The sequence below is a fragment of the Phyllostomus discolor genome, chromosome 11 (genome assembly GCF_004126475.2).
Source record: "Phyllostomus discolor isolate MPI-MPIP mPhyDis1 chromosome 11, mPhyDis1.pri.v3, whole genome shotgun sequence".
Taxonomy (NCBI): Eukaryota; Metazoa; Chordata; class Mammalia; order Chiroptera; family Phyllostomidae; genus Phyllostomus; species Phyllostomus discolor.
Window position 1 is genome coordinate 63247647 of NC_040913.2, and position 23561 is coordinate 63271207.

The 23561-nt window shown below is 37.5% G+C and overlaps 1 protein-coding gene across 2 annotated transcripts in view; it reads left to right on the top strand.

The window, feature by feature from the left end:
- MYO16 (myosin XVI) overlaps positions 1–23561 on the top strand; it is a 595311-nt gene that overhangs the window by 85839 nt on the left and 485911 nt on the right. Inside the window, exon 1 of one of the 2 annotated variants that reach the window (XM_036011450.1) lies at positions 17052–18735. The exons of the other annotated variant lie outside the window; for it this stretch is intronic. Coding sequence (XP_035867343.1) covers positions 18708–18735 — 28 coding nt within the window. The 5' untranslated portion in view covers positions 17052–18707. Of the gene's footprint in view, positions 1–17051; positions 18736–23561 lie in introns of those variants that run through there. 2 annotated transcript variants of the gene reach the window in all.

Sequence of the window (23561 nt, forward strand, 5' to 3'; positions counted from 1 at the left end):
ACGGGAGGGAGGAAGGAAGGAAGGAAGGGAGCGAGAGAGGGAGGGAGGGAGGGAGGGAGGGAGGGAGGAAGGAAGGAAGGAAAAGGAAGGAAGGGAGAAAGGAAGGGAGGAAGGAAGGGAGGAAGGAAGGAAAGGAGGAAGGAAGGAAAAGGAAGGGAGGAAGCGGGGAGGGAGGGAGGGAGGGAGGGAGGAAGGAAGGAAGGAAGGAAGGGAGGGAGGAAGGAAGGAAGGAAAAGGAAGGGGGGAAGGAAGGAAGGAAGGGAGGAAGGAAGGAAGGAAGGAAAGGAAGGGAGGGAGGGAGGGAGGGAGTAAGGAAGGAGGGAAGGAAGGAAGGAAGGAAGGGAGGGAGGAAGGAAAGGAGGAAGGGAGGGAGGGAGGAGGAAGGAAGGAAGGAAGGAAAGGAAGGAAGGAAGTAAGGAAGAAAGGAAGGAAGGAAAGGAGGAAGGAAGGAAAAGGAAGGGAGGAAGCGGGGAGGGAGGGAGGGAGGGAGGAAGGAAGGAAGGAAGGAAAAGGAAGGGAGGAAGGGAGGGAGGAAGGAAGGAAGGAAGGAAAAGGAAGGGAGGAAGGGCGGAAGGAAGGAAGGAAGGAAAAGGAAGGAAGGAAGGGAGGAAGGAAGGAAAGGAAGGGAGGGAGGGATGGAGGAAGGAAGGAAGGAAGGAAGGAAGGAAGGAAGGAAGGAAGGAAGGAAAAGGAAGGGAGGAAGGGAGGAAGGAAGGAAGGAAGGCAGGAAGGAAGGAAGGAAGGGAGGAAGGGAGGGAGGGAGGACGGGCAAAGGAATAAGTAAAATGATCTATTTTCAGATAACATGATCTTATATATAGAAAACCCTAAGGAACCCACCTTCCTCATACACAAATATAACTAATAAATGAGGTTAGCAAGTTTATAGGCTATAAGGTTAGTAAACAAAGTTCAACTAGGTTTCTATAATCTAGCAATAATCAAGCAAAAATCCATTTAATAAAATAAGTCCATTTATAAATTGTGTCAAAAAGAATAAAATATTCCATTTAACTTATAAATGAAATGCAAGATTTGTACAAAATTTCATTGAGAGAAATTCAATAAATCCTAAATAAATGGAAATGCATTTATGTTTATGGATTAAAAGACAATGTTGGAAAGATGGGAATGCTCCCCAAACTAGTCGACAGATGAAATGCAATCTCTATTGAAATTACAGCTGGTCTTTTGCATATGTTAACAATCTGATCTTAAAATTAATAAATAAATGAAAATAACCCATCCTGATCAAAACAACCTTGAAGCACTGAATTATAAGATTGATGCTTCTCAATGTCAAAATTATGACACAGTTACTGTACCCCAGATAGTGTGGTGGTGGCTTAAGACTAGATACATTCATCAACAGACTAGGATAAAGAGCTCAGAAATAAACCCTTATATTTGTGATCTATCAATTTGTAAAGACCATCCACTGAGGAATCAGGCTTTCCAGCAAATGGTGGTGAAACAAGTGAATATCCACATGTAAAATAATGAAGTTGGACCCATACTTCACAACACATACAAAAATTAATTCAAAGTGGATAGCAGACCTAAAATAAGCTAAAGCTATAAAATTCTTAGCAGGAAACCTAGAGAGTGAATCTTTGGGTCCTCAAATTGGTAATGATTTTCTTAGCCATGACACCAAAATCACAAGTGAAAAAAATAATAAACTACATCAAAATTAATAACTATGTGTAGAAAGGATACCATCAAGATAATGAGAATACAACACACAGAATGGGAGAAAGTGTTTGAAAACTGTGTATCTGATGAGGGACTTTTCTCCAGAACATATAATGTATTCTTATAACTCAATAATAGGAAAAGAAATAACCCAATTAAAAATGGGTAAAAAACTTGAATAGACATTACTCCAAAGAAGATATACAAATAGCTAATTAAATACACAACAAGATCCTCCACATCATTAATAATTAAGGAAATGTAAATCAAAACTATAATGAGATAACTTCCCACTCACAGTCAGTCAATATTAAGTCTTGGTGGGGATGTGAAGAAGTTGGAAATCTAATATGCTGTGGATAGCATTATAAAAGAGTACACATGCTTTGGAAAACAGTTTAGTAGTTCTGTAAAATTGTAAATATGCAACCATCATATGGGCCAGAAAAATCCATTCCTAGAGAATTTAAGAATTCATGTCCAAGAGAATTTAAAACATATGTCAACACAAAAACTTGTGTAAATATTGATAGCACCATTATTTATAATAGCAAAAAAAAGTGGAAAACCCAAACATACATCAAACATACATTGAAATATACAAACAAAACATGGTGTATCCATATAATGGAATATTATCCTACCAGAAAAAGGAAGTATTGGTCCATGCAACAAAATTTATAAACCTTGAAAATATTATGCTAAGTGAAAGAAACCAGACACAAAGACCACTTATGGTATGATTATCTTTATAAAATGTCCAGACTTGGAAAATCCAAAGAGACAGAAATTAGATTAGTAGCCAGAGGCATTCATATTGTTCTGGGTTTTTTTCCCAAACAACATACCTGATATCTACATGTTTCCATGCTGGACATTTTATTACTATAAAAATAAAGCATGCCCCTCTCTCTTTCCTAATTCAGTTATGTCATTCTGTAATTTGGACTTCCTGTCACCTTTCTTGCTCAGCTCAGATGTGTCCCTTATATCCCTAATCAGAATGAATTACTCTCTCTTCAGTGTTTTCATAGCACTGCATAAAACCACTTCGATTTGGTATAAACAGTTGTGCCAAATTTAGCTAAGGTTTTCATATCTGCCTTCCTTCCTCCAAGGTCTATAAATTACTTGAGAATGGGACCTGTGCACTTTTGTCCATCATTTTATCCAAGTTAGCCTTTTGGGAAAAGTTTTTTTACATAATAAACTTTAAGTAACTACTTATTAAATTGAATATTTGAAGAGTAACATGCTAAAATGAAAATTGAATATACAATGGACATTAAGAAGAAGACCCATAACCTCTGTATTTTATGTCTGAGGAACAGAATCAATTAGCAAGCATTCAAAACAAAATGAAATGTTTTGAACTACAACCACAATTTGTCCTGGGGATTCTCATTTATTCACTGTTATATTATATGCTTTTGATAGTTGAGAAAATGTTTAGTGAATAGTATGTATTCTATCTTCTTTTTAGCTTAATCTTACCATTTGGTGATGGATTAGATGATGGTAATGACTTGGGAATCCAATCACAGGCAGCTGTACTTTTTCCCTGGTACTTGTGTAAATCAATCTTTGAATGAGTTAAGCTGGAGGTTCTTATTTCTGCCCCTGAAGATGCAGAAGGAAAAGTACTATTAGAACCTAATCCATTATCTCCTTATATTTTAATTAGATATAGAAATACAGGAAAATGTCAGAGGAGAGTTAAAGTATTGCTTAAGTGAACTTATTAATAAAAACTACTACTATTTGTATACCGTATATGTTGTTTAAATTTTTTAATCCTCATCCTAGGGCATTTTTTCATTGCTTTCAGAGAGAGCAGAAGGGAGAGATGAGGGGAGAGAGGGAGAGAGAGAAGCATTGATGCAAGAGAGAAGCATCAACTTGTTGCTCCCTGAAAGCTCCTGGACTGGGAATTGCACATGCCCAGACCAGGGATTGCTTTGGTTAACGTACAATGCTCCAACCAACTGACTCAACCAGGGCTATTTTATTTTATTGATGGATTGATTAAACAACCGCATGACAGTAAGGGAGGATCCAAAGATAAGTAAGGCTAAATCTGTGTTCATAGTTTAGTGGAGGAAGATGAAGAAATATAAAATTTATGTTGTACCAAAGGAGTATGTATGATTTAATGTAAGTAGACCAAACTAACTGAGCTTGGGAAAATATTTCTCCCTCCTTTTATCTTTTTTTGGTATTTACCATTTTCCTTTTATTTTTATACTTGTGGTATCTCCACTGTAGGATTTGGCTCTAGGGCATTTTTTTTCTCTAATTGATACATGTTGCATGGTGATCTTACCCACAACAGTGACTTTCATAGCTGTGATATTATGATTTATAGAAAATATGTACTTGGTCTTCGTTCCCATTTCTGGCACAGAGCTCCTAAAATCCTTGGAACTTCCTAAGGGATGAAACCATAAAGCTGTCTCTTGCTATGTTATTGAGGAAAGTTTTAGAAAGCACCTAAGGATGGGTGCCTGGTTGCCAGAGGAGTCAACCATGTGACTGGAAGATTGGAACTTTCAGTCCTACCCCCCTGATCTCAGGGAGGAGGGAGGAGGTGGAGGCCTGAATCACCTGCCAGTACCTCCATGACAAACTAGAAAAGATGGAGTCCAGAGAGCTTTTGAGGTGGTAAACATGTGCCTCATAGTATAGACCCCATAAAAAGAGTTAAGAGAACAATAAAAGAAGAAATCTTTGGAGACTAGAGTCCATATCCACTCTATCCTGTTTTCTGTCCAGCACCAGCAGAAGTCCTGTGAACAGTTGGAGCATTATCGATATTTGTTTAGTTAATGAATGATGGTTTTATGGGGATAGAAGGTCAAGACAATTTGAAAGACTCCTATATATACTTTTAAAAATTCTATTGTAAACATCACTTAGGCTTATCACCCCCAAATAATGACTTACAGTTTTTCCGCCAAATCTCTTCACTGTCTTCCACTCTGCTGCTTTCTCCATCTCTCTGATCCTGCTGCTGATGACCTCACCAAACACACAAGTGCTTAGGAACCTGGCAACCAGTCAGTTTCTCCCTTTTTCTCTCGTGCTGCATCTCACTTCCCATTCTGGCAGTCTCCAAGTTATCACTTCCAGAGAATTTATCCAGTCTGCTCTTTCTTCTCTGCCAGTACTCAGTTTCAAACTGTTATTATCTCTGGCTTGGAGCTTTTTATTTACTTCCCTGCTGTCCATCTTATCTTCCTCAAATCTGTCCTTCTCAGAATCCCATGATTTAATTCACCTATTTCAAATCTGCTAGCCACTCTCCATTAGCTTCAAGGTAAGTCTTCATTTTGTGGGGTCAGGGATCCCTTTGAAAAGTTATGGACCCTTTCCTGATAATCTATGGGACTTTATGGGATTCCAGAGTGAATAAACCGGGCAGAGATGATGAAGCTTTTTATACCATATGCAATGTGCTTTGTGGTTTACCCTGTTCATCTCTATAGGTTAAACTCTGGGCACTTCATATCTTCAATCCAAATGTTCCAGAATATCAACTGGTTGATAGCAGCCTCAATGCACTGTGCCTTTGCTGGAGGTACCCACTCCTGGGAACCATCTTTTCTTACCTCTTCTATGCTTCCATGATGCCCTGTTTATGGTTTACTTTTGCATTGACTGTATTATATTATAATTGCCTATTTACCATCCTAGAAAATCAGTTGAAAGGCACAGAGAGTACTGTATTTTTATGTATACACTGGCATAAAATTTGTAGCGCATCAATCGGTGAACTACCTTAATTGTATGCACCTTGCAAATCTTTCTTTTGTTATACTTCTTGCTGCTGTCTTAAGAACTATATAACGTTTTGCAACACTTAGAAAAGTTAGATATAATTTGGATAAGGTAAAATGCACAAATCTTATATCTCATTAAATCTTTATATCCCTCTATATTCTCATATCCACCATCCAGATCAAAAGAAACATTTCTGCTATTCTAGAAAGTTCCCTTGTGCTCCCTTTTTAAAACTTCTATAATCATAAATTAGTTTTTCCTGCTCTTGAATTTCATGTAAATGAAATCATATATTTCACACCCTTAAAATATCCCCCATCAGGTTCATGTGAGACTTTTATTTCAGTGATATTTCTTCACACCCAGTTATACTGTAACCAACTTTAAACCACTTAATTAATTCCTCTACTTTGGGGTCTAGAGATGTGTATCAACATTCCCTGTTGTCTGGAAATGATTCTATATTGTTATCAGCTTACACGTAATTGCTAGCAGCTTTAATATGTTAAATTTTTAAAAGTCTATTACAGTTGCTATAGCTTAGCAATTTATTTCACGAGAATCTAAAATTCCATTCTTCTCCACCTCCCTTACATCCCATATATAAAAATATATCTCTCTTCCCTCTATGAAGTCCTACTTCCTGTCTGTAAATACTTTGTTAAGACTTCCCTTCTCTTTACATTTATGGCTGACTAATCCTGCACACTGCAGCCTCTGCCATGATGTATAAGCTAGGGTGTAATAGTAAAACATCATTGTATTAGCATCATATTAACATTTTGAGAGGAAACCCAGGAAGGATGTGAATACACTATAATGGCATGTAGTAAGCACTGAAGCAATAAATCAGTGCAGCTCACCTAAACAAGAACAAAGGGGTGCAAGACACAAAAAGGGAGGCATCTTACGGGCCTTTGATTCTTGAGTGCTTATATCCTACCTCATTTTACCCACTTTCTTATCTTCTGCATCTCTTTTCCTTAGAAGTCTTTGCTATGTGCATCTTCCTTTTCTCTCTACTCTCCCTCTGTATGTATGTAATACATAGAGTGGAGTTAATCAGATTAAGAAGGTTGGGGGTGTAAGAAAGGCAGTAAAGAATGTGCCAGACAGATGGAGAAGTATGTGCTAAAAGTTGAGGGTCCCTGACATGCTCAAGAATAAAAATTTTTAAAAAAGGCGTGACCACTGAGCAGGAGGTGATAGGCCAGCGATTAAGTGTATGGTGGATGCTATGGCTTGAAAGTCTTGGTGAGTCATGTCCTTTTATGGCTCTGTGATCTGGGACATCTGCTTAGTCTTTGTGCATCAGTTCATTCATTTGTTAAAAAAATATTAGTACCTACTACATAGGTCTCTTATGAAGATTAAATGACTTGATACCTCTAAAATAATTAGAATCATGATGGGCATATAATAAACACCTTTTAATTGTTTGCTATATAAAATCAAGCTTTAAGAAAAGTTTGAAGTCACTTCTTAGAACTGTTCATGTAGAAGTTTATTTATAATTTAAATTTTTTCAACTAACATGGATATTTATTCTGAAAGTGCTAAAGGGCATATCAATACGTATATTTATTTTTTGACTACTTATATTATAGGACTGTTCTGATATTTGAGATTGAAGCTATACTGAAGAAGAGAAGAAGGTGTACTGAAAAATATTGGGTGGTCAAAAAGTTCAGTTAGGTTTTCCTGTAAAATAGAAAACACATTTTTCATTTTCACCAATAAGTTTATTGATTTGGATATTTTGAGCATGTCGGCTATCTCCCTCAATTGGCTTCTAGTGGGTAGAGCCAGGGGTGCTGCTAAACATCTTTCAATGTATAAGACAGACCCACAGCAAAGAATTATTTGGCCAAAATGTCAATAGTACCAAAAAACTTCACAAACTGCTTTTGACATGTTCAATCAGTCACAGCACAGCACCTTGCACTGCATCCATACATTACACACATCCTTTTTAAAAAATTTCAGTTGTGTTTTTACATTTCTTGAAATAATAGAGCATAATACACCAAAACATTGCACATTTTCTACCATCATCATATTAAAATGCACAAAAATTCATCAATTTTGATAAGTTTTTTAATGCACACTGATATGCCAGCTGTCACAATACAATCTGACAAAATTGTTTAGAATAAGTTAAAGACAACTAAACACTATTAGAGCCATCATAGAGTAAAAACTAAACTAACTTTTTGGCCAACCCAATTCTGAGGGGGATTATTTCAAGTGACTTTGGCATCCTCAATTTACTTTTTCTGTTGCCAGTTCTGGGTCCAGAACTTTTGAAATTTGGGCGTCTGGAGAAGAGATACTTCTAGGATTGGTGACATAAGATAAATGAAAGGAGTAGCACAATAGATCAGATCAAGTCTACCCTGTGAGGACACTGGGGAAAGGGCTGGTGAGGGGTCTGAAGGGAGAAGCTTATAAAGAAGCGAACAGAAATACAGGGAAGGAGTTTTCGAATAGGCATTGGAGGAACTTCTGTTTTGCTTGGAGAAGGAATGCTCTCTGCTCTTCTTACTTATTACTGCCTTTGCTCTGGCCACCAGAGCAATTCAATCTGCTTTGGATTCTCCCATGGCTTCCCAACCACACTATCGTTCCTACTACTTTCTGTTCCAGTCACTTTCTGCAATCAGATATTCATGAGTTTCAAATCATCTCTCTCTGGCATTAAAATTTCCCATCTCTTCATGATTTATGAGAAGAAATAAAACCACCTTCCTCCTTGTCCCTAATCTAGTCTCTGACGACTTCTCTAGATTCACCTCTCACTTGGCCATCCCATGTACTTCTCTTAGCCATATGAAACTTTTTTTTAAAATCTGAGTATGTCATAAACATCCCCACATTCCCTCTAACCATTTTCTTTACCTGATTTCTTTCTATCCACATACAGTTGTCTGCTTAGTTACCATTTCTCCAGGAACACGCTCCAAATCATTAAGCTTTGATTGTCTGCCCCATAATACCATGTATTTATAATACTATTGATAGTTTTTCCATAATTTATATTTCCTGGTCTATAATATTTGTAAGCTCCATATGGCAGTGTTTAGTCTGATTCATAACTGTTGTATACACAATACACAACTATTTCCAGGATTGATAGAATTCTCTGGAGTTGTGTTTTTAGTGCCTGGCATATAGTAAATATGGAATAAATATTTACTGTTCATGGGTTTTATAAGTCATTGATACAGGCAAGTCTGTGCCAAAGGCTAGTGATATATTCAGGGAAATCACATAATAACTATTTTTATTAATATAATGATAACATTAGGTCAATAAAATATCAGGAGTGCATAAGATGTTTTGAAAATAATGGTTGGAAATATATTTGTTGAGTACCTAGCCTGTGAATAACATTCCTGTGCAGTAGGTACTATTGTCTACATTTTTTATCTGAGGAATTTCAACCTCAAGCACATAGCCTCATCTCAGGGAGTGCCAGAGACACAATTATTATCCAAGCATGTTCAATGATGTGAACACAAAGAATGGTGATCCAGTGGAGGAGATATGCCATTCTTCTAGGGTTTCATTAGCCTCCCCCGATATAGGCAGAATGTACTTGTGATTATTGCTTCATTTTAAGAAGTTCCTCCAATCACACATATGAGTGTTAAGGAAGAGAAAGGTAGAGATAGAGATAAGGAGAAAAGAAGGGAGGAGAGGAGTGAACAGTAAGGGACAGAAAGTTTCTGATAGGAAACATGAGGTCATGGATCAGAAATAGATTATTTTCTACTCACAGAGCATCCAAGCACTGGGATTCCTGAGCCCCAGTCCCCACGACAATGTAGTGACACAACCTGATCTTACCCTATATGGCTGTGGGTTGTAGCACAGGAGAGAAACCACAGAATTAGAAAACTAAGCTCTTATATGCTTTTGGCACACCTTCCTATATTTTGAAAGAGAGAGAGAGTGAGAATATGAATGTAAACAAATCCTCTTCATAGAGGAGAGGAGAAAGTCGCCAGCTTCATCACTCTGAAATGTAAACAAATGAGTATGGGGTGGAAATTCCCTAAATCTCGCTAGAGCTATATCACTATCTCTAAGTTCAGAAAAGTGTGTAGGTTCTATGGGCTCCAAATGAATTTTAAAAATGCATAGAAATTGAATAAGTAAGTAGTGTATATACAGTTTGTGCATGTGTGATTAAATTGTAGATAAGAACATGGATCAACGAAAAAGTCATATTTTGAAAAACCGTATCAATTGTGAAAGTTGAAGAAGAGGCTCCAAATTGAACTCTTTCAGACTTCTTTTCATCCCTTTTAAGAATATTGAGATTATCTTTTAGGCCATTAAAGTACTTCAGATATTGCCTTTGGGGTGACAGTTGAGTATAGATCTTCCCTTCCCAAGAATTTAAGCCTTATTTCTTAACCCTTTCTCTCTTAGGTCATCAATGACCTCTATGTTAATCTTCATCATCCATAAAAACTCATTTATTTGATTATCTCCCTTGTTACACAAAGCTGATAACTCCCTCAAATGGATTAAACAATAAGGCAGACCATACTTTATGGTTTGCATACATGCAATCATATTATACACATGCACATAAACCTAGGCACAGTGATAAAAACATAAACTAATACTGTCTACTTTTTATTTACAGTGAAGATATGCAACCTCTTGTTTGAACTCAAACTTTGGTGAGGTAAACCAATACCTGCAAATGGGCAAGTGCCGACCTGGAGAGTTTTAACACATATGCTGGAGTTTTAACACATATTTCAAACTGGTATTAACATTCAAGTGAATAAATTTGTAAATGTTTTACAAATTTTCTCCCTTAGATGCTTAATTTAATTGATACTCATTAGAATTCAGAGCATTTCATTTTGATTAGAGAAGAAAAATCACAAAGGGAATGTGGTTAGCAAGATGACAATTAGAACATTTCATATTGTATGTATAGATACATGTCCATTTCAGTGCTCGTATATATGTTATTATGTTTCACTATACTGCATTATATAAATAGCAATTTTCAGTCTTTTTGGAGTAATTTTAAAATTGTGCTTGTTTTTAACTTTATATTGCTGTTCTATGAAAATACCAGAATAAATGCTGATAAGTAATTTCCAGCCCTTACAGTATATATTTACACTTAGGCACTGAAGCAATGCTGAGCCAAGTTAGCATCCTTACTGCTCTGCTGACAGAGATCAGTCCACTTTTTTTTTTCATTAGTGCAGGTCTATATTACAGTTTTCTTCTCTGTTCACCCCACTATGGCCTACAACTAAATTAAATGTCCACTTGTTCTGGCAAGAGACTTATGAGGCTGTTCAAAGGTTAAAAGTCCTGAATTTGATCATCAGTGATTTAACAGACTGACTGAAATCGAGATCAGCTCCAACAGTTGGCGGACTGTGGAAGGAGACATGACTAGAAAGGCAGAGGGAGCTGATCCATCAGGCAAGGCAGGCTTGATCCTGGTCCTGAGGCACTTGGGGGATGACCAGTAAGTCTGATTTTGTAGCAAGAACCGAGTTTATTTATGCCTTTTCTTCTTGACAACTCACAGCTTTCCTTCTTTGCAGCCTTCAGAAAAAGACCACACTATAGGGCCTTAAGTTATTAAACCAGAGAATTGTTCCCATGAGAGAAGGGCTTGACTTCATTCACCCAGAAGCAGTCAATATTTGTGATAGGTTATACTACAGATTTAATTCCCAGCCATTTGTATGGGCCACCTGTGTGTTAAAGTCTCTCTAAACTGTGTGTGATTTGCTTCATCAAAGTCTAATATTTATAAGCCCTGACCTATTCCCAGAGCAGAGACAAGGATGCTTGTGTCACAACGCTTGAATGTGCATTATAGACAATTTGTGCATGTGATTTATAGCCTCATTTGGAATTTTTATATAAATAATCTATATGCATACACTATACCTAAACTAGTGGTATTTGTAAACTTGAATTTTAATTCTATCATGTAATAATGTGTGAAAAATGCAGAACTATTAGATTTAGTGACTATAAAAAAATTGGCATAAATAGTAGATTCCTCCAAATAAGAGTCTAAATGGAGTAGTATCTAACCTGTGAGTTTTCACTAGGAAAACCATTTGAAGCCATGTATTACACATATTCCACTTTAACATGTATTTAATAATAAGCAAGCGTGTGATTTTTAAGTGATTGTCACTAGTCTCATTTTATTATCTTTATTTTAGTGGTGCTGGAAAATAATTAAGCCATATTTGAAGAAATCTGGTGTTTCATAATGCTAACATTTAAAAGAAAAGAATTACTTGTTTTTTTTTTAATTAGAAATATGGTTTGGTATATAAAAGAAAAAAGGAATTTCCTTATTATTACAAATTGCTTTTGAAATACTGTATGTGACACTCAGTGAGAAAAGATTTTCATTGTTATAATTCTGAAAGATAATGAAATATTTGTGCTTTATTAGTGTGTAAAGTTTCATAGCAATTAAAAACAACCCCTGCTTTCAAATGTATAATTTAATTTTATACTTGATCATGTTTTGCAAAATACATAAATTATTAACAATATATAATGCAATCTAGGTCTTTCATTGCTACCATCATTACTCTATCTAGTATTATATTTAACATTTCAAAGAACCTTGGAATGATCATGTTGTGTCCTAACAATGAGTTGAGTTTTGTAGGGATGGGCAGAGATCAAGAAATTTTTGACCTGGCTATTCCATTGCTGGGACTGTACCCTAAGAACCCTGCGACACCAATTCAAAAGAATCTATGCACCCCAATATTCATAGCAGCACAGTTTACAATAGCCAAGTGCTGGAAGCAACCTAAAAGCTCATCAGTAAATGAGTGGATCAAAAAACTGTGGTACATTTACACAATGGGATACTATACAGCATAAAGAAAGAAGGAGTTTGTACCCTTCATGACAGCATGGATGGAACTGGAGAGCATTATGCTAAGTGAAATAAGCCAGGTGGTGAAAGACAAATACCATATGATCTCACCTTTAACAAAAACCTATGTCTCTATAACCAGAGACATTGAAATTAAGAACAAACTGACAGTAACCAGAGGGGAGGTGGGAGAAGATAATGGGAGGAAAGGGGGGAAGGATTGTCAAGGAACGAGTATAAAGGACACATGGACAAAGCCAAAGTGGGGGGTAGCATCGAGAATGGGAGGTGGAGACAGACAGCTGGAGTGGCAGGGGGGTTGTGGGGGGAAAATGGAAATAACTGTATTTGAACAAAAGTAAAAAAAAGAAAAAATAATTAATTTTAAATTAACATTATTTTTGTACTTTATAGATAGTGAAATTAACAGATCCAAAATTATTGTCACCTGTATTAATGCCTTAATGCCTACACTCTTAATGAATTGTTATTTGATAAAGACAAAAAATATAAAGATGTATTTCTATTTGATTACACATAGTTTTACCAATGTTTTGATCATGAATATGTGGTTTCCAGAGACAAAGAGTTGAACTTCTCTGGCTGGCGTAGCTCAGTGGATAGCGTACGGGCTGCGAACCAAAGTGTCGGAGGTTCGATTCCCAGTCAGGGTACATGCCTGGGTTGCAGGCCATGACCCCAGCAACCGCACATTGATGTTTCTCTCTCTCTCTTTCTCTCTCCCTTCCCTCTCTTAAAATAAATAAATAAATAAAATCTTTTTTAAAAAAAGAGTGGAACTTCTTGGTCTGGGGAATTATATGTATATACAGTTTACATATGTGAAGCAGATTCTAAGTACTTTCATAACACTAGAATTTTTTTGGATAGATTCCTTTAGCTCCTATCAGTTGTTTTAGAAGTCTGTATTTCCTGTTTTGTAATTTCTAGCACATTTCACTGTGCTGGCTTGATTAATTGTATGTATTTCACCAGACTGTAAGCAACTGGAAGGCAAGAATGAAGTCATCCTTCTCAATGTATGTCAAATAGCAAAAACAATGACTTGTCAACTACTTAATGGAATAGATGAGTAAATGAGTAATAATGAGCCCTTGGAGTGTGGGGAGAGATATTACTGCCCAGCAAGGAGTTGGCCAGAGTTCTTCTAAGAGCAGGGTTTAATTATGGAATAACATTTTTAGGGTGCAAATCAATATTTTCAATAACTTTTTTTTGCCAAGTGCATACCATGCTTCTCTTTGTCTCATATTATTTCTTTTTTCCATTCAAAGAGTAGATTGTGTCATAGAACTCATTTGTATTAAGATGTTTATTGAGATAACTATATGACAGCATTTAATTTTCAGAAAACTAAGAAAATCATGTATTTAAGAAAGGTATGGGAACAACATACCTGTTAGGGTGGTTGGTGACATGGGCTGTGAAAGAATTCGCAAAGAGAAGAAAGTGCAGAGAGTAAAGGTTTTATTTTTACTTTCCCAAGAGAGGGAAAGTGCTGTGTGTGAGATGAATACCAGCACCAGCACTGAGGGGTTTACAACAATGAGGCAAGGGGATAAGCTGTTACCTTCGATAGGATGGTGAGAGACTGATTCATCGCTGGCCGTGAAGTCGATGAGGAGGAGAATGTCTACAGAGTCTGGAGAGACAGAGACATCAGAGTCCTCTCTCTGAACCTCAGAGAGACAGGCTTAGGGGGTCACCCTGAGCTGAGTTTCTGCTGCCCACTGGTCCCCTAGTCTCAAGTCTCAGGAGGCTGGAGGAGAGGGAGAAATAGAGAATGTTCCCATATGGGCCACCAAAATGTTAGGGTGGTCCATGAGGTGGGCTGTGAAAGAATTCACATACAGAAGAAAGTGCATAGAGTAAAGAGTTATTTTTACTTTCCCAAGGGAAGGAAAGGGCCAGGTGTGGCGATAGATATGTACCAGCACCAGCACCAGCACTGATGGGTTTGGACCCTGAGTTTTTCTTGGGTAATGGGGTGGTTATAGAGCAACATGTTTCAGTTAGGCTGCAACTTGTTTCAATGTTATCTTTGGGTGCAGGGTCTGGTGGTTATTGTGGTCTGGTGTGTCCTGTTTCATGGGTTCCCAGAGCCTCTGCACCTTCAGGGACTTTCCAGTAATTTTCTAGTCCTGAGGATAAAGGCTCATAAAACAATTCGGGTGAGTTGGGCTTGGAGGTCCAGCCAGCTCTGGGAAAGGGGGTCTGAGAAAGTGGCTTTTGTGCTATTAATACCTGTGTGTTAAGAGGAACGGTATGTAGATTGATAGCACTTTTCCTCAAAGAGACACTGGACAACATTCACATAAACTCAAAATTACTGTGTGCGTATATGAAGGATTTGTATTGAGGTAAAAGGAAAGAACCTTGCTTTCTGGATAACAGACATAAACAGTTTTGTCTGGCAGTTTATTAGGGAACACTATTTTATTTTATTTTATTATTTTATTTTTATTTTATGTTATTTTAAATATATTTTATGGACTATGCTATTACAGTTGTCCCATTTATTTCTCCCCTTTATTCCCCTCCACCTTGCACACCCCTTCCCACCCACATTCCTCCCCTTTAGTTCATGTCCATAGGTCATACGTATAAGTTCTTTGGCTTCATTTCCTATACTATTCTTAACCTCCCCCTGTCTATTTTCTACCTACCATCTATGCTACTTATTCCCTGTACCTTTCCCCTGCTCTCTCCCTTCCACTTCCCCACAAATAACACTTCATGTAACCTCCGTTTCTGCCATTCTGTTCCTGTTCTAGTTGTTTGCTTAGTTTATTTTTGTTTTTTTATGTTCAGTTGTTAATAGCTGTGAGTTTGTTGTCATTTTACTGTTCATAGTTTTAATCTTCTTTTTCTTAGATAAGTCTCTTTAACATTTCATGTAATAAGGGCTGGGTGATGATGAACTCCTTTAAACTGACCATATCTGGGAAGCACTTTATCTGCCCTTCTATTCTAAATGATAACTTTGCTGGATAGAGTAATCTTGGATGGAGGTTCTTGCCTTGCATGACTTGGAATACTTCTTTCCAGCCCCTTCCTGCCTGTAAGGTCTCTTTTGAGAAATCAGCTGATAATCTAATGGGCTGTCCTTTGTAGGTAACTCTCTCCTTTTCTGTTGCTGATTTTAAGATTCTCTCCTTATCTTTAATCTTGGATAATGTGATTATGGTGTGACTTAGTGTGTTCCTCCTTGGGTTCTACTTCTTTGGGACTCTCTGGGTTTCCTGGACTTCCTGAAAGTCTATTTCCTTTGCCAAATTGGGGAAGTTCTCCTTCACTATTTGTTCAAATAAGTTTTCAACTTCTTGGTCTTCTTGTTCTCCTCCTGGCACCCCTATGATTCAGGTGTTGGAATGTTTAAAGATGTCCTGGAGGTTCCAAAGCCTCTCCTCATTTTTTTGAATTCTTTTTCTTTAAATTTTTTAGCATCTTTTTTAAAAAGATTTTTTATTTATTTATTTTTAGAGAGGGAAGGGAGGGAGAAAGAGAGAGAGAGAGAAACATCAATGTGCAGTTGCTGGGGTTCATGGCCTGCAACCCAGGCATGTCCCCTGACAGGGAATCGAACCTGGGACACTTTGGTTCACAGTCTGCGCTCAATCCACTGAGCTATGCCAGCCAGGGCTGATATTCTTGTTTCTTGATTCTGCTCTGGTTGAATGTTTCTTTCTTCCTTCTGCTCCAAACTGTTGATTTGAGTCCTGGTTTCCTTCCTATCACTTTTGGTTCCCTGCAGATTTTTCTTTATTTCACATAATGCAACTTTCATTGTTGCCTGGGTCTTTCTTATGCTATTGAAGTACCCAGTGTGTTCTTGGAGCATCTTGATAACCAGTGTTTTGAACTGTGCCTCTGATAGGTGGGCTATGTCTTTGTTGCTTAGTTGTGTTTTTTCTGGAGCTTTGAACTGTTCTTTCACTGGGGCTTTGTTTGTTTGTTTGTTTGTCTCAGTGCACCTGTTACACAGTAAGGAGCCTTAGGCATTCACCAGGGTGGGACAACCCATGTGACTGTGCTGTGACGCTGTATGTGGGGGAGGGGTCCATGAGGGAACAATGCCACTTGCTCTGCTCTCTGTCGGCTTTCAGTCACTTCCCCCGCTACCCACAAGCAAATTGTACCCTTCAGGTGCTGATTCCCGGGTAGGTGGGTTTGTGTACATTCTAGCACCCTGTGGGTCTCTCCAACAAACTCTCCTGTAAGTCTGGGAGTTTCTCCCACCTCCTTAACCCCCACAGGTGTTTTCAGTCAGAGGCTTTCAGGCTTTATTTCCCTGTGCAGGAATGCGGGGTTGTGAGGTCTGTTTTGCTCCCGTGTTGTTCCTCCTGGTTTATCTGCATGCGAATGTGGGACTGCCTGGTCCACAAGCCACCACCTCAGCCAGCCGCCAGCCACCACCTTGCCATGAGACCTCTCCACCGGACTTCCTGTCTCCACCCCTCCTACTGGTCTGGATGAATGTTTCTTCTTTAACTCTTTGGTTGTCAGACTTCCATACAGTTCAATTTTCTGTCACTTCTGGTTGTTTTTTGTTTTTAAATTTGTTGTTGTACTTCTTTTGGTTTTTGAAGAGGCACACTGTGTCTACTTCTGCCTCCATCTTAGCCAGAAGTTTTAGGGAACATTTTAAAACACACAAAAACTAGATAATCAATTGTGTATTCCTGTATAAAAAGGCTATGTTTTTGACATAATTTTATTTCTGAAAAGCACTTAAAATGGTGACTTGCATAACTCTAACTCTCAATAATTAATTATGAAGGGAATGAATAACATACATTACTGATGAAGGCTGAAAATCCTCATTTTTTTTTTGGGAAAACAAGTTAAACAGTTCATTGCAGTCATTTGATGTATGGCTAAATTTTTTTCCTTGTTAATGTTAATAGTGACTTTTTATTGAACACCAATAATGTAAGTTAGAGTTTTTGTATGCACCTTCCCAACATTCAGAATAAGGGTTTGGAATTGTACTTCCCATGTGTAGATGGGGAAACTGAGGCCCTCAGAGGTTAAATGCCTTGTGCAAAAGTGGTAGAGTCTGGGTTTGAATTCAAGCTATCCTGATCCAAACATGAACTTGTATATGTCACACTACTAACATGGTTGGAATGATTCCTTAGTGAAAATTTGTCATGACTCTTTGTTGCATAGATTTGAAATTTAAAATCATTATGTTTAATAAAGGCACTACTTTTCAAGTTTTGCTTAGTAAGATAATCCAAGACATAGGCTTCTATCATAGTACAATGTGCATGTTTAACAGGCAGTTCATATCTGCCTTTGCAATGCCCTCAAACTCCAAAACACAAATTTTAGACTATGTCAATTCACTTTCAGATATCAAAACATATCAATTTGTGGGAAAAATGAATTTGCATTTTTAAATTACTTAAATGTGACCTTTTTCTTTGGTTAACCTTGTCACTGCATTATGAGTATGATATTTATTTTCATTGTAATAACCCTTGAATACCTCATATTTCTTTCTTTCTGATTGCAGTTCAGTCAGACTTACTTCACAGGGTTGTACAGTAAAATTCATTGCAGTCTGCAGAGGTAGCAGAATCCTAAATTTGTAAAGCTATGCAAACCAAACGCTTTTTATGGATAATTTAAGTTTTATATTCTGCACACTATACCAAAAAGATGTGTTGTGAAATATAATTTCTTCAGATCAAAAGACCCCTGATTCTAAGAGGTGGTTATTTTGAGATCCTGCTATCAATTTCCTCTTCACACACAGCAACTGGTGGCAGCTAAAAATAATCAGCTCTGCCACCAGCTAAGAATCTGGTCACATTTGGCTCATGGACAATGTGCACAAATAAGATTTAGGATCCTTCCTTAGTTGCTTCCCTCCAGCCCACTCATCATCTAGTTTGCTGCCATTTGAAAGCTATTGAAAAGCCATTAACAGGCAGAACTGGGAGAGCCGCACTGCAGCACACCTCGGTGCCGGCAGAATGTGCTTGCATGTGAGCACCAATTAGAACTGACTATTCCCGGCATTGTGGCACTAGGAGCCCTGTCAATCACGGGCACTACAATAGCACGTGCAGCAGTGGTGGCTCCAGACCCACGGAGAGGCTTTATCTTAACTCCAGCTGCTGAATGAGAATGAGTTTCAAGCTTTGTGTATGACCATGAAACAGAACCTCAGTTCAATAATGCATCCTGAGGTAAACTGTTACCTGAGTAAGGGCTCTAAATAATGCATTTCCTGGGATCGACAGTTGTAAGAGAAGAGAATGCTGGAACCTGTAGCAAGATTTCTCTCTGAGATGGAAAGATGTCTCACTATCATTTTATCAAGTGCTGTAAGTAAGCTTGATATTTTGCTCATACGGTTGTTTTCTTGAAATATTATTTTATGCAGATGCCAAAATTAAGGCAGGTCTTCTGGTATGCCGCATGCAGGTGAATGACATAGAGCAGTGACTTTGGAAGATGTTTTACATGCTAAGTGTGTTTCCTCTTAATTTCAGGTTCTGAAATAATGCCAGTGTAAGCCAAATGCCAATAGTATTGAAATCTTTAAAACTTTAGCTCTTAAAGAAAAAGATGCATACATTGCTTTTTTTAAAAAAGCCACCCATAAAAAGGAATTTTATAAGAATATTCCTGGGTATCAGCATATATTAATGAAGTATTTGCATAAAAACTTAGTTTATTTATGCATGGCTGAGGCCATTCAATTATTATTTTAATAATAATTTTACTCTCAAGTTTTACTGCTTATGCCTACATCTAATGCTCAAGTTGTAAGCTTGATCTTTAGGATTATCCTTGACTATAAACTTTCGTCCTTGCATCATTCACCTTGCAGTGCTCAGGGTCTTAGATGACATGTGTACTGTACCAAATGTTCTCCACTGATGCTAGTATGGTGAAAAATAGTTTGTTACTGGCTTTTTCAGTGGGTCCATCAAGGGTTTCTTCAATGCCTGAATTTTAACAGGATTTTGTGAGCTAGATAAAAGCAGCATCTAAGCCTTCTGTGGATAGTAATAATGAAGAGGGAGACATATTTCCAGCAAAAATGGCTTGCTAGATATACATTTTTCTCCAGTAGCACTTCTGAAAACTTCTGTACATTTATGTCATTGTCTTAAAGTTATACATGGCATTTATAGGAAATGGTTTCCTCTTAGGGTGAGGGTTTTGTTAGCAAAGGACATTACAATGTTACATTTAAGTAACAATGTTAAGGGAACACATGTTTTGAAAGGATCTTTTACTAAAGGAGACTGAAAAAAAATAATTGAGGAGAAAAATATTTATCTTCCTCTTTTGTGGGGAATGTACATAGGAATTAAAACTCTGATTAATGAAAATAAAATTATTTACTCTTCAGCATACCCCAAAGAGGCATGATTTTGGCTTGCAGAGCAATTTTAACTCAAAAAGAATTCACTGATCAGCTTGTAAGTTTGAAAAATAGCTCTTTAGTTAATAAAAATTGGTCACATGCAGCATATTTAGGAATTATGAGAATAATCTTGTGTTTTAACCCCTGAAATCTTGTAGTTTTTATCTTGGTAAAATATGCATAGGACAGCATTCTTGCCTGGTTTTGTATTGCCCCTCATGTTTTACTGCACAAGCAGAATGTCATTATTTCTCCCTTCTGTGCCTCTGCAGAGGAAATTCCTGAAACCCTCTGCACCATTTCTACAGGGAACCTGAACTCATCAGGCAGAATGAACACACCTGGTAGAAGGCAGCCATGGAACATGGGCAAGAGCACAAGGACAAAGTGACTTGAACTTGGGAGAGTCAGGGCACATTTGGTTATCAAATGTAACACAAGGCTGCCCCTTTCTTACTGAAATTATTTTTGCTTCAGCTGAATTATTTGAATTTAGAATTTCAGAAAATTAAAGGAAGTGATGATGTGTGGTTAATGGAAACATTTGAGATAATGCTTGCAGTCCAGGTGAAATCTAAAATTAATGAGTAATGAAATATTCCAAATATCTGTAAAAAATATTCCTCATGAATTTATCAAATTAGTTAACGACTACTTGCTGAAAAAATGTTCTAAGCTCTGTGTTTGACAATATGTATAAAATATAAAAGAAGCATTAATATTGTTGGATGCAAACTTATCTGGTGGAATGGTACAATGTGCTAAAGGAGTTCAGAAATTAATTGCATTGTGAGTCACTAGTCAAGGGACATTTCATAGTCTTGAGCTGGATATTGAAGGATGAATAGAATATAGAAAGCACAGTGAGGGCATTTAAAGAATCAGGTGGATTTATTGTTAAGGATCATAATCCACAGTTTAATCATAGTTCCCGATGCATAAGATGTTCCCATAGTGTGTTCCCTTGGCCCTTATATTGCATTGTTCTATTGGCAAGGTGAACAGCCTACATTCTTTGCATCCAGTCTGTACTCACATGTGCTTTCTTTCTTCCATGTGCCTGTCTTTTCATTTTGACCTGGTTTATAACCGTACCACTTCCACTTCCAAGGCTGGCAGCAATGCAGGGAGTAGTCAGATTCCAGAGCAGGAGCACAAGCTGGAAATGTGCAATGACAGAATCCTAGTAAGGGCGCCATGTGGCAGAATGTTGGGAGGCCAATAAAGAATGTTTACAAGGAACTTTTAGTCATCTAAAGAAGTACTCATTAGTTACTTTTAAAGTATGTATATACGTAAAGATCTAAACTCAAATTCCAACATTAGTTAACTCTAGCTTATAGAATATCAATTATTATAATGATATATAACACAATTATATTAATTACACATGGAAATAGTATTCATATATTAAGCAACTATGATTAAATACTTAATGTAATTATGTATATAATTAATTATAATTATGAAATTATAAGTTACTTTTATAAACTGTCCTGTATTTTCAAAATTGTCTACAAGGGGCAGGTTTCACTTTTATAATCAGAAAAACAAAACTTTAAGGAAGTGTAAGAGAATATTCAGAGAAAGAAATGGCTTAGATTTGTATTACCATCCACATTCCTTTCTGACTCTTTGGAAACTGGCCTATTTCTGAATGTTTCATATATCTTGTACAAACATGTTAAAAACTAGAGTATTAAAATTTATTGTGGAATCAAAATGTAGCAGGATAGCTTAGGAACACTGCTACAAAAAAAAATGCTGATGTATCTTGTATCTCTGGCCAAGAAGTATCTGCAGATGGATCTGTAGTGATATTGTATCCTTGAATTGTGCCTGGAGAGGGTGACATGAGGATTTGGCCAGAGGCCTCAGGTGAGGTGCAAGAGGGAAAAGAGAAATAGAACTTGAGGGAGTAATGGTCTCATAGAGTTTTAGTGCCATGTAAAAACTTGGACTTATGTTTCTGGTTTACTCTGAGCAAACTGGAGTAGAAACTTGAGGGATGCCCTGTTAAATTCCCTTTTGTGTGTTGGGAACCAGAGTTGCCACAACTATACTTGGCCTTTGTCTCTCCTTGTTTATTTTTCTCTGATTATCTGGAGTTGAGACAGCCCGGTTGGGAGTAGGAAGAAGGTTAAAGCTATTTAAAGTGAATATGTTCTAGAACTGCTAATTCTTTCACAGCCAACTAAGGATGAATTGTACCAGAAAGGCCACTATTTTTCATATAAACAAATTTTGCAATACCAAGGTCACCCTATTTTTTCATTATCACTCATGCTCATAAATGCTACTCACACTAAAATGTCCTCAATGATCTTTCACAGATTGTGCATGCTGTCGACTTGTTTAAAACCTCCACTACAGCAAGTCCACAAGCTCAGTGAAACACTAACACGTTGGTTCCATGATTGCTTCACCCTTCTTTTGCCTGTTCTTTGCCCAAACCAGATGCATGGTCCACCATTGAAGCCATTGCACTCCCTTGTTCTCGTCTCATTCTGTTGCACTCAAGGGACAAATGTCTAACTCAGGTTGAATAGAACTTTACAACTTGTATGTCTTTATACCAAAGCAGTGGAATGATTGTTAAAGAAGGGATTCAGAGCAAAAGAAAACTAATTTCACTTTTTTTTAATAAATCTTTTTTCAAAGACTTTATTTATTTATTTTTAGAAAGAAGGGAAGGGAAGGAGAAAGAGTAGAAGAGAAACATCAATGTGTGGTTGCCTCTCATGTTTTCTCTGTCCCCCACTGGGGACCTGGCCTGCAACCCAGGCAAGTGCCCTGAGTGGGAATTGAACCGGCAACCCTTTGGTTTGTAGGCTGGCACTCAATCCACTGAGAGCCACACCAGCCAGGGCTACTTTCACTTTAATTTTAGGTAGGCAACACTCTCTCTCACTCTTCATATTTGAGAAGAAGATTGACCTTCCATGCCTAGAGACCCCTAAGCCTCCCTGTCTGGGAAAATAGAAATCATCAGATAATAACTCCTGTACCTTCCCATCATTAAATCTACAAAGTTACTGACATATGAACTCTTCTGCCCATTTCCATTGTGTAATCATGAATTGTTCCTTGTATCCAAAGCAAATGTGTTCTGGACTCTATCCCCCATTGCCTCACACCTTCAGTTTTCCCTTTTTATACTGCACCATCAATCTCTTCTCTACTGCACCATTTCCATCAGCATAAATACAGGGCCTTATATACACATCCTCACATAATCAGTCTTCCTTGATCTCCCAGTCCTCTCTGGCCATTACCCCATTTCCTTGTTTTCATGATCTCACCTTGGGAAAATTGCCTAGATGTACAAATGATCTCTGACCCTCATTTCTTTTTTGCTCTTCAAAATGCTGCTCCATTCACCATTCCACTGAATCCACTTAAGTATAAACCACCTTTATGTGGCAAAATCCAATGGACATGAAGCCTTCCTCATGTTAATTTCCCACTTGGCTAGTACCTTCTCTTCTACAGTTCTTGGAATTTTTCTCCTATTTTGCTGGCAACTTGTTCTATGCCTCATTGTCAGCTATCTGTCTTTCTTAGAGCATGGCCCTGATACTTCGCAAAATTCCTGGTTGCCTTCATTCATTTCTATGGCTTTTAACATCATCTGTATTTCCCCTAATATGTACCTCCAACTCACGCTTCCCTCTCTCTGCTGTAACAACATGGGCATCTTTTTTGGCCAATAAAGATATATCAAATTATTCTTTTTGTGATAGCTAAATAATATTCCATATCTTTATTAAGTCA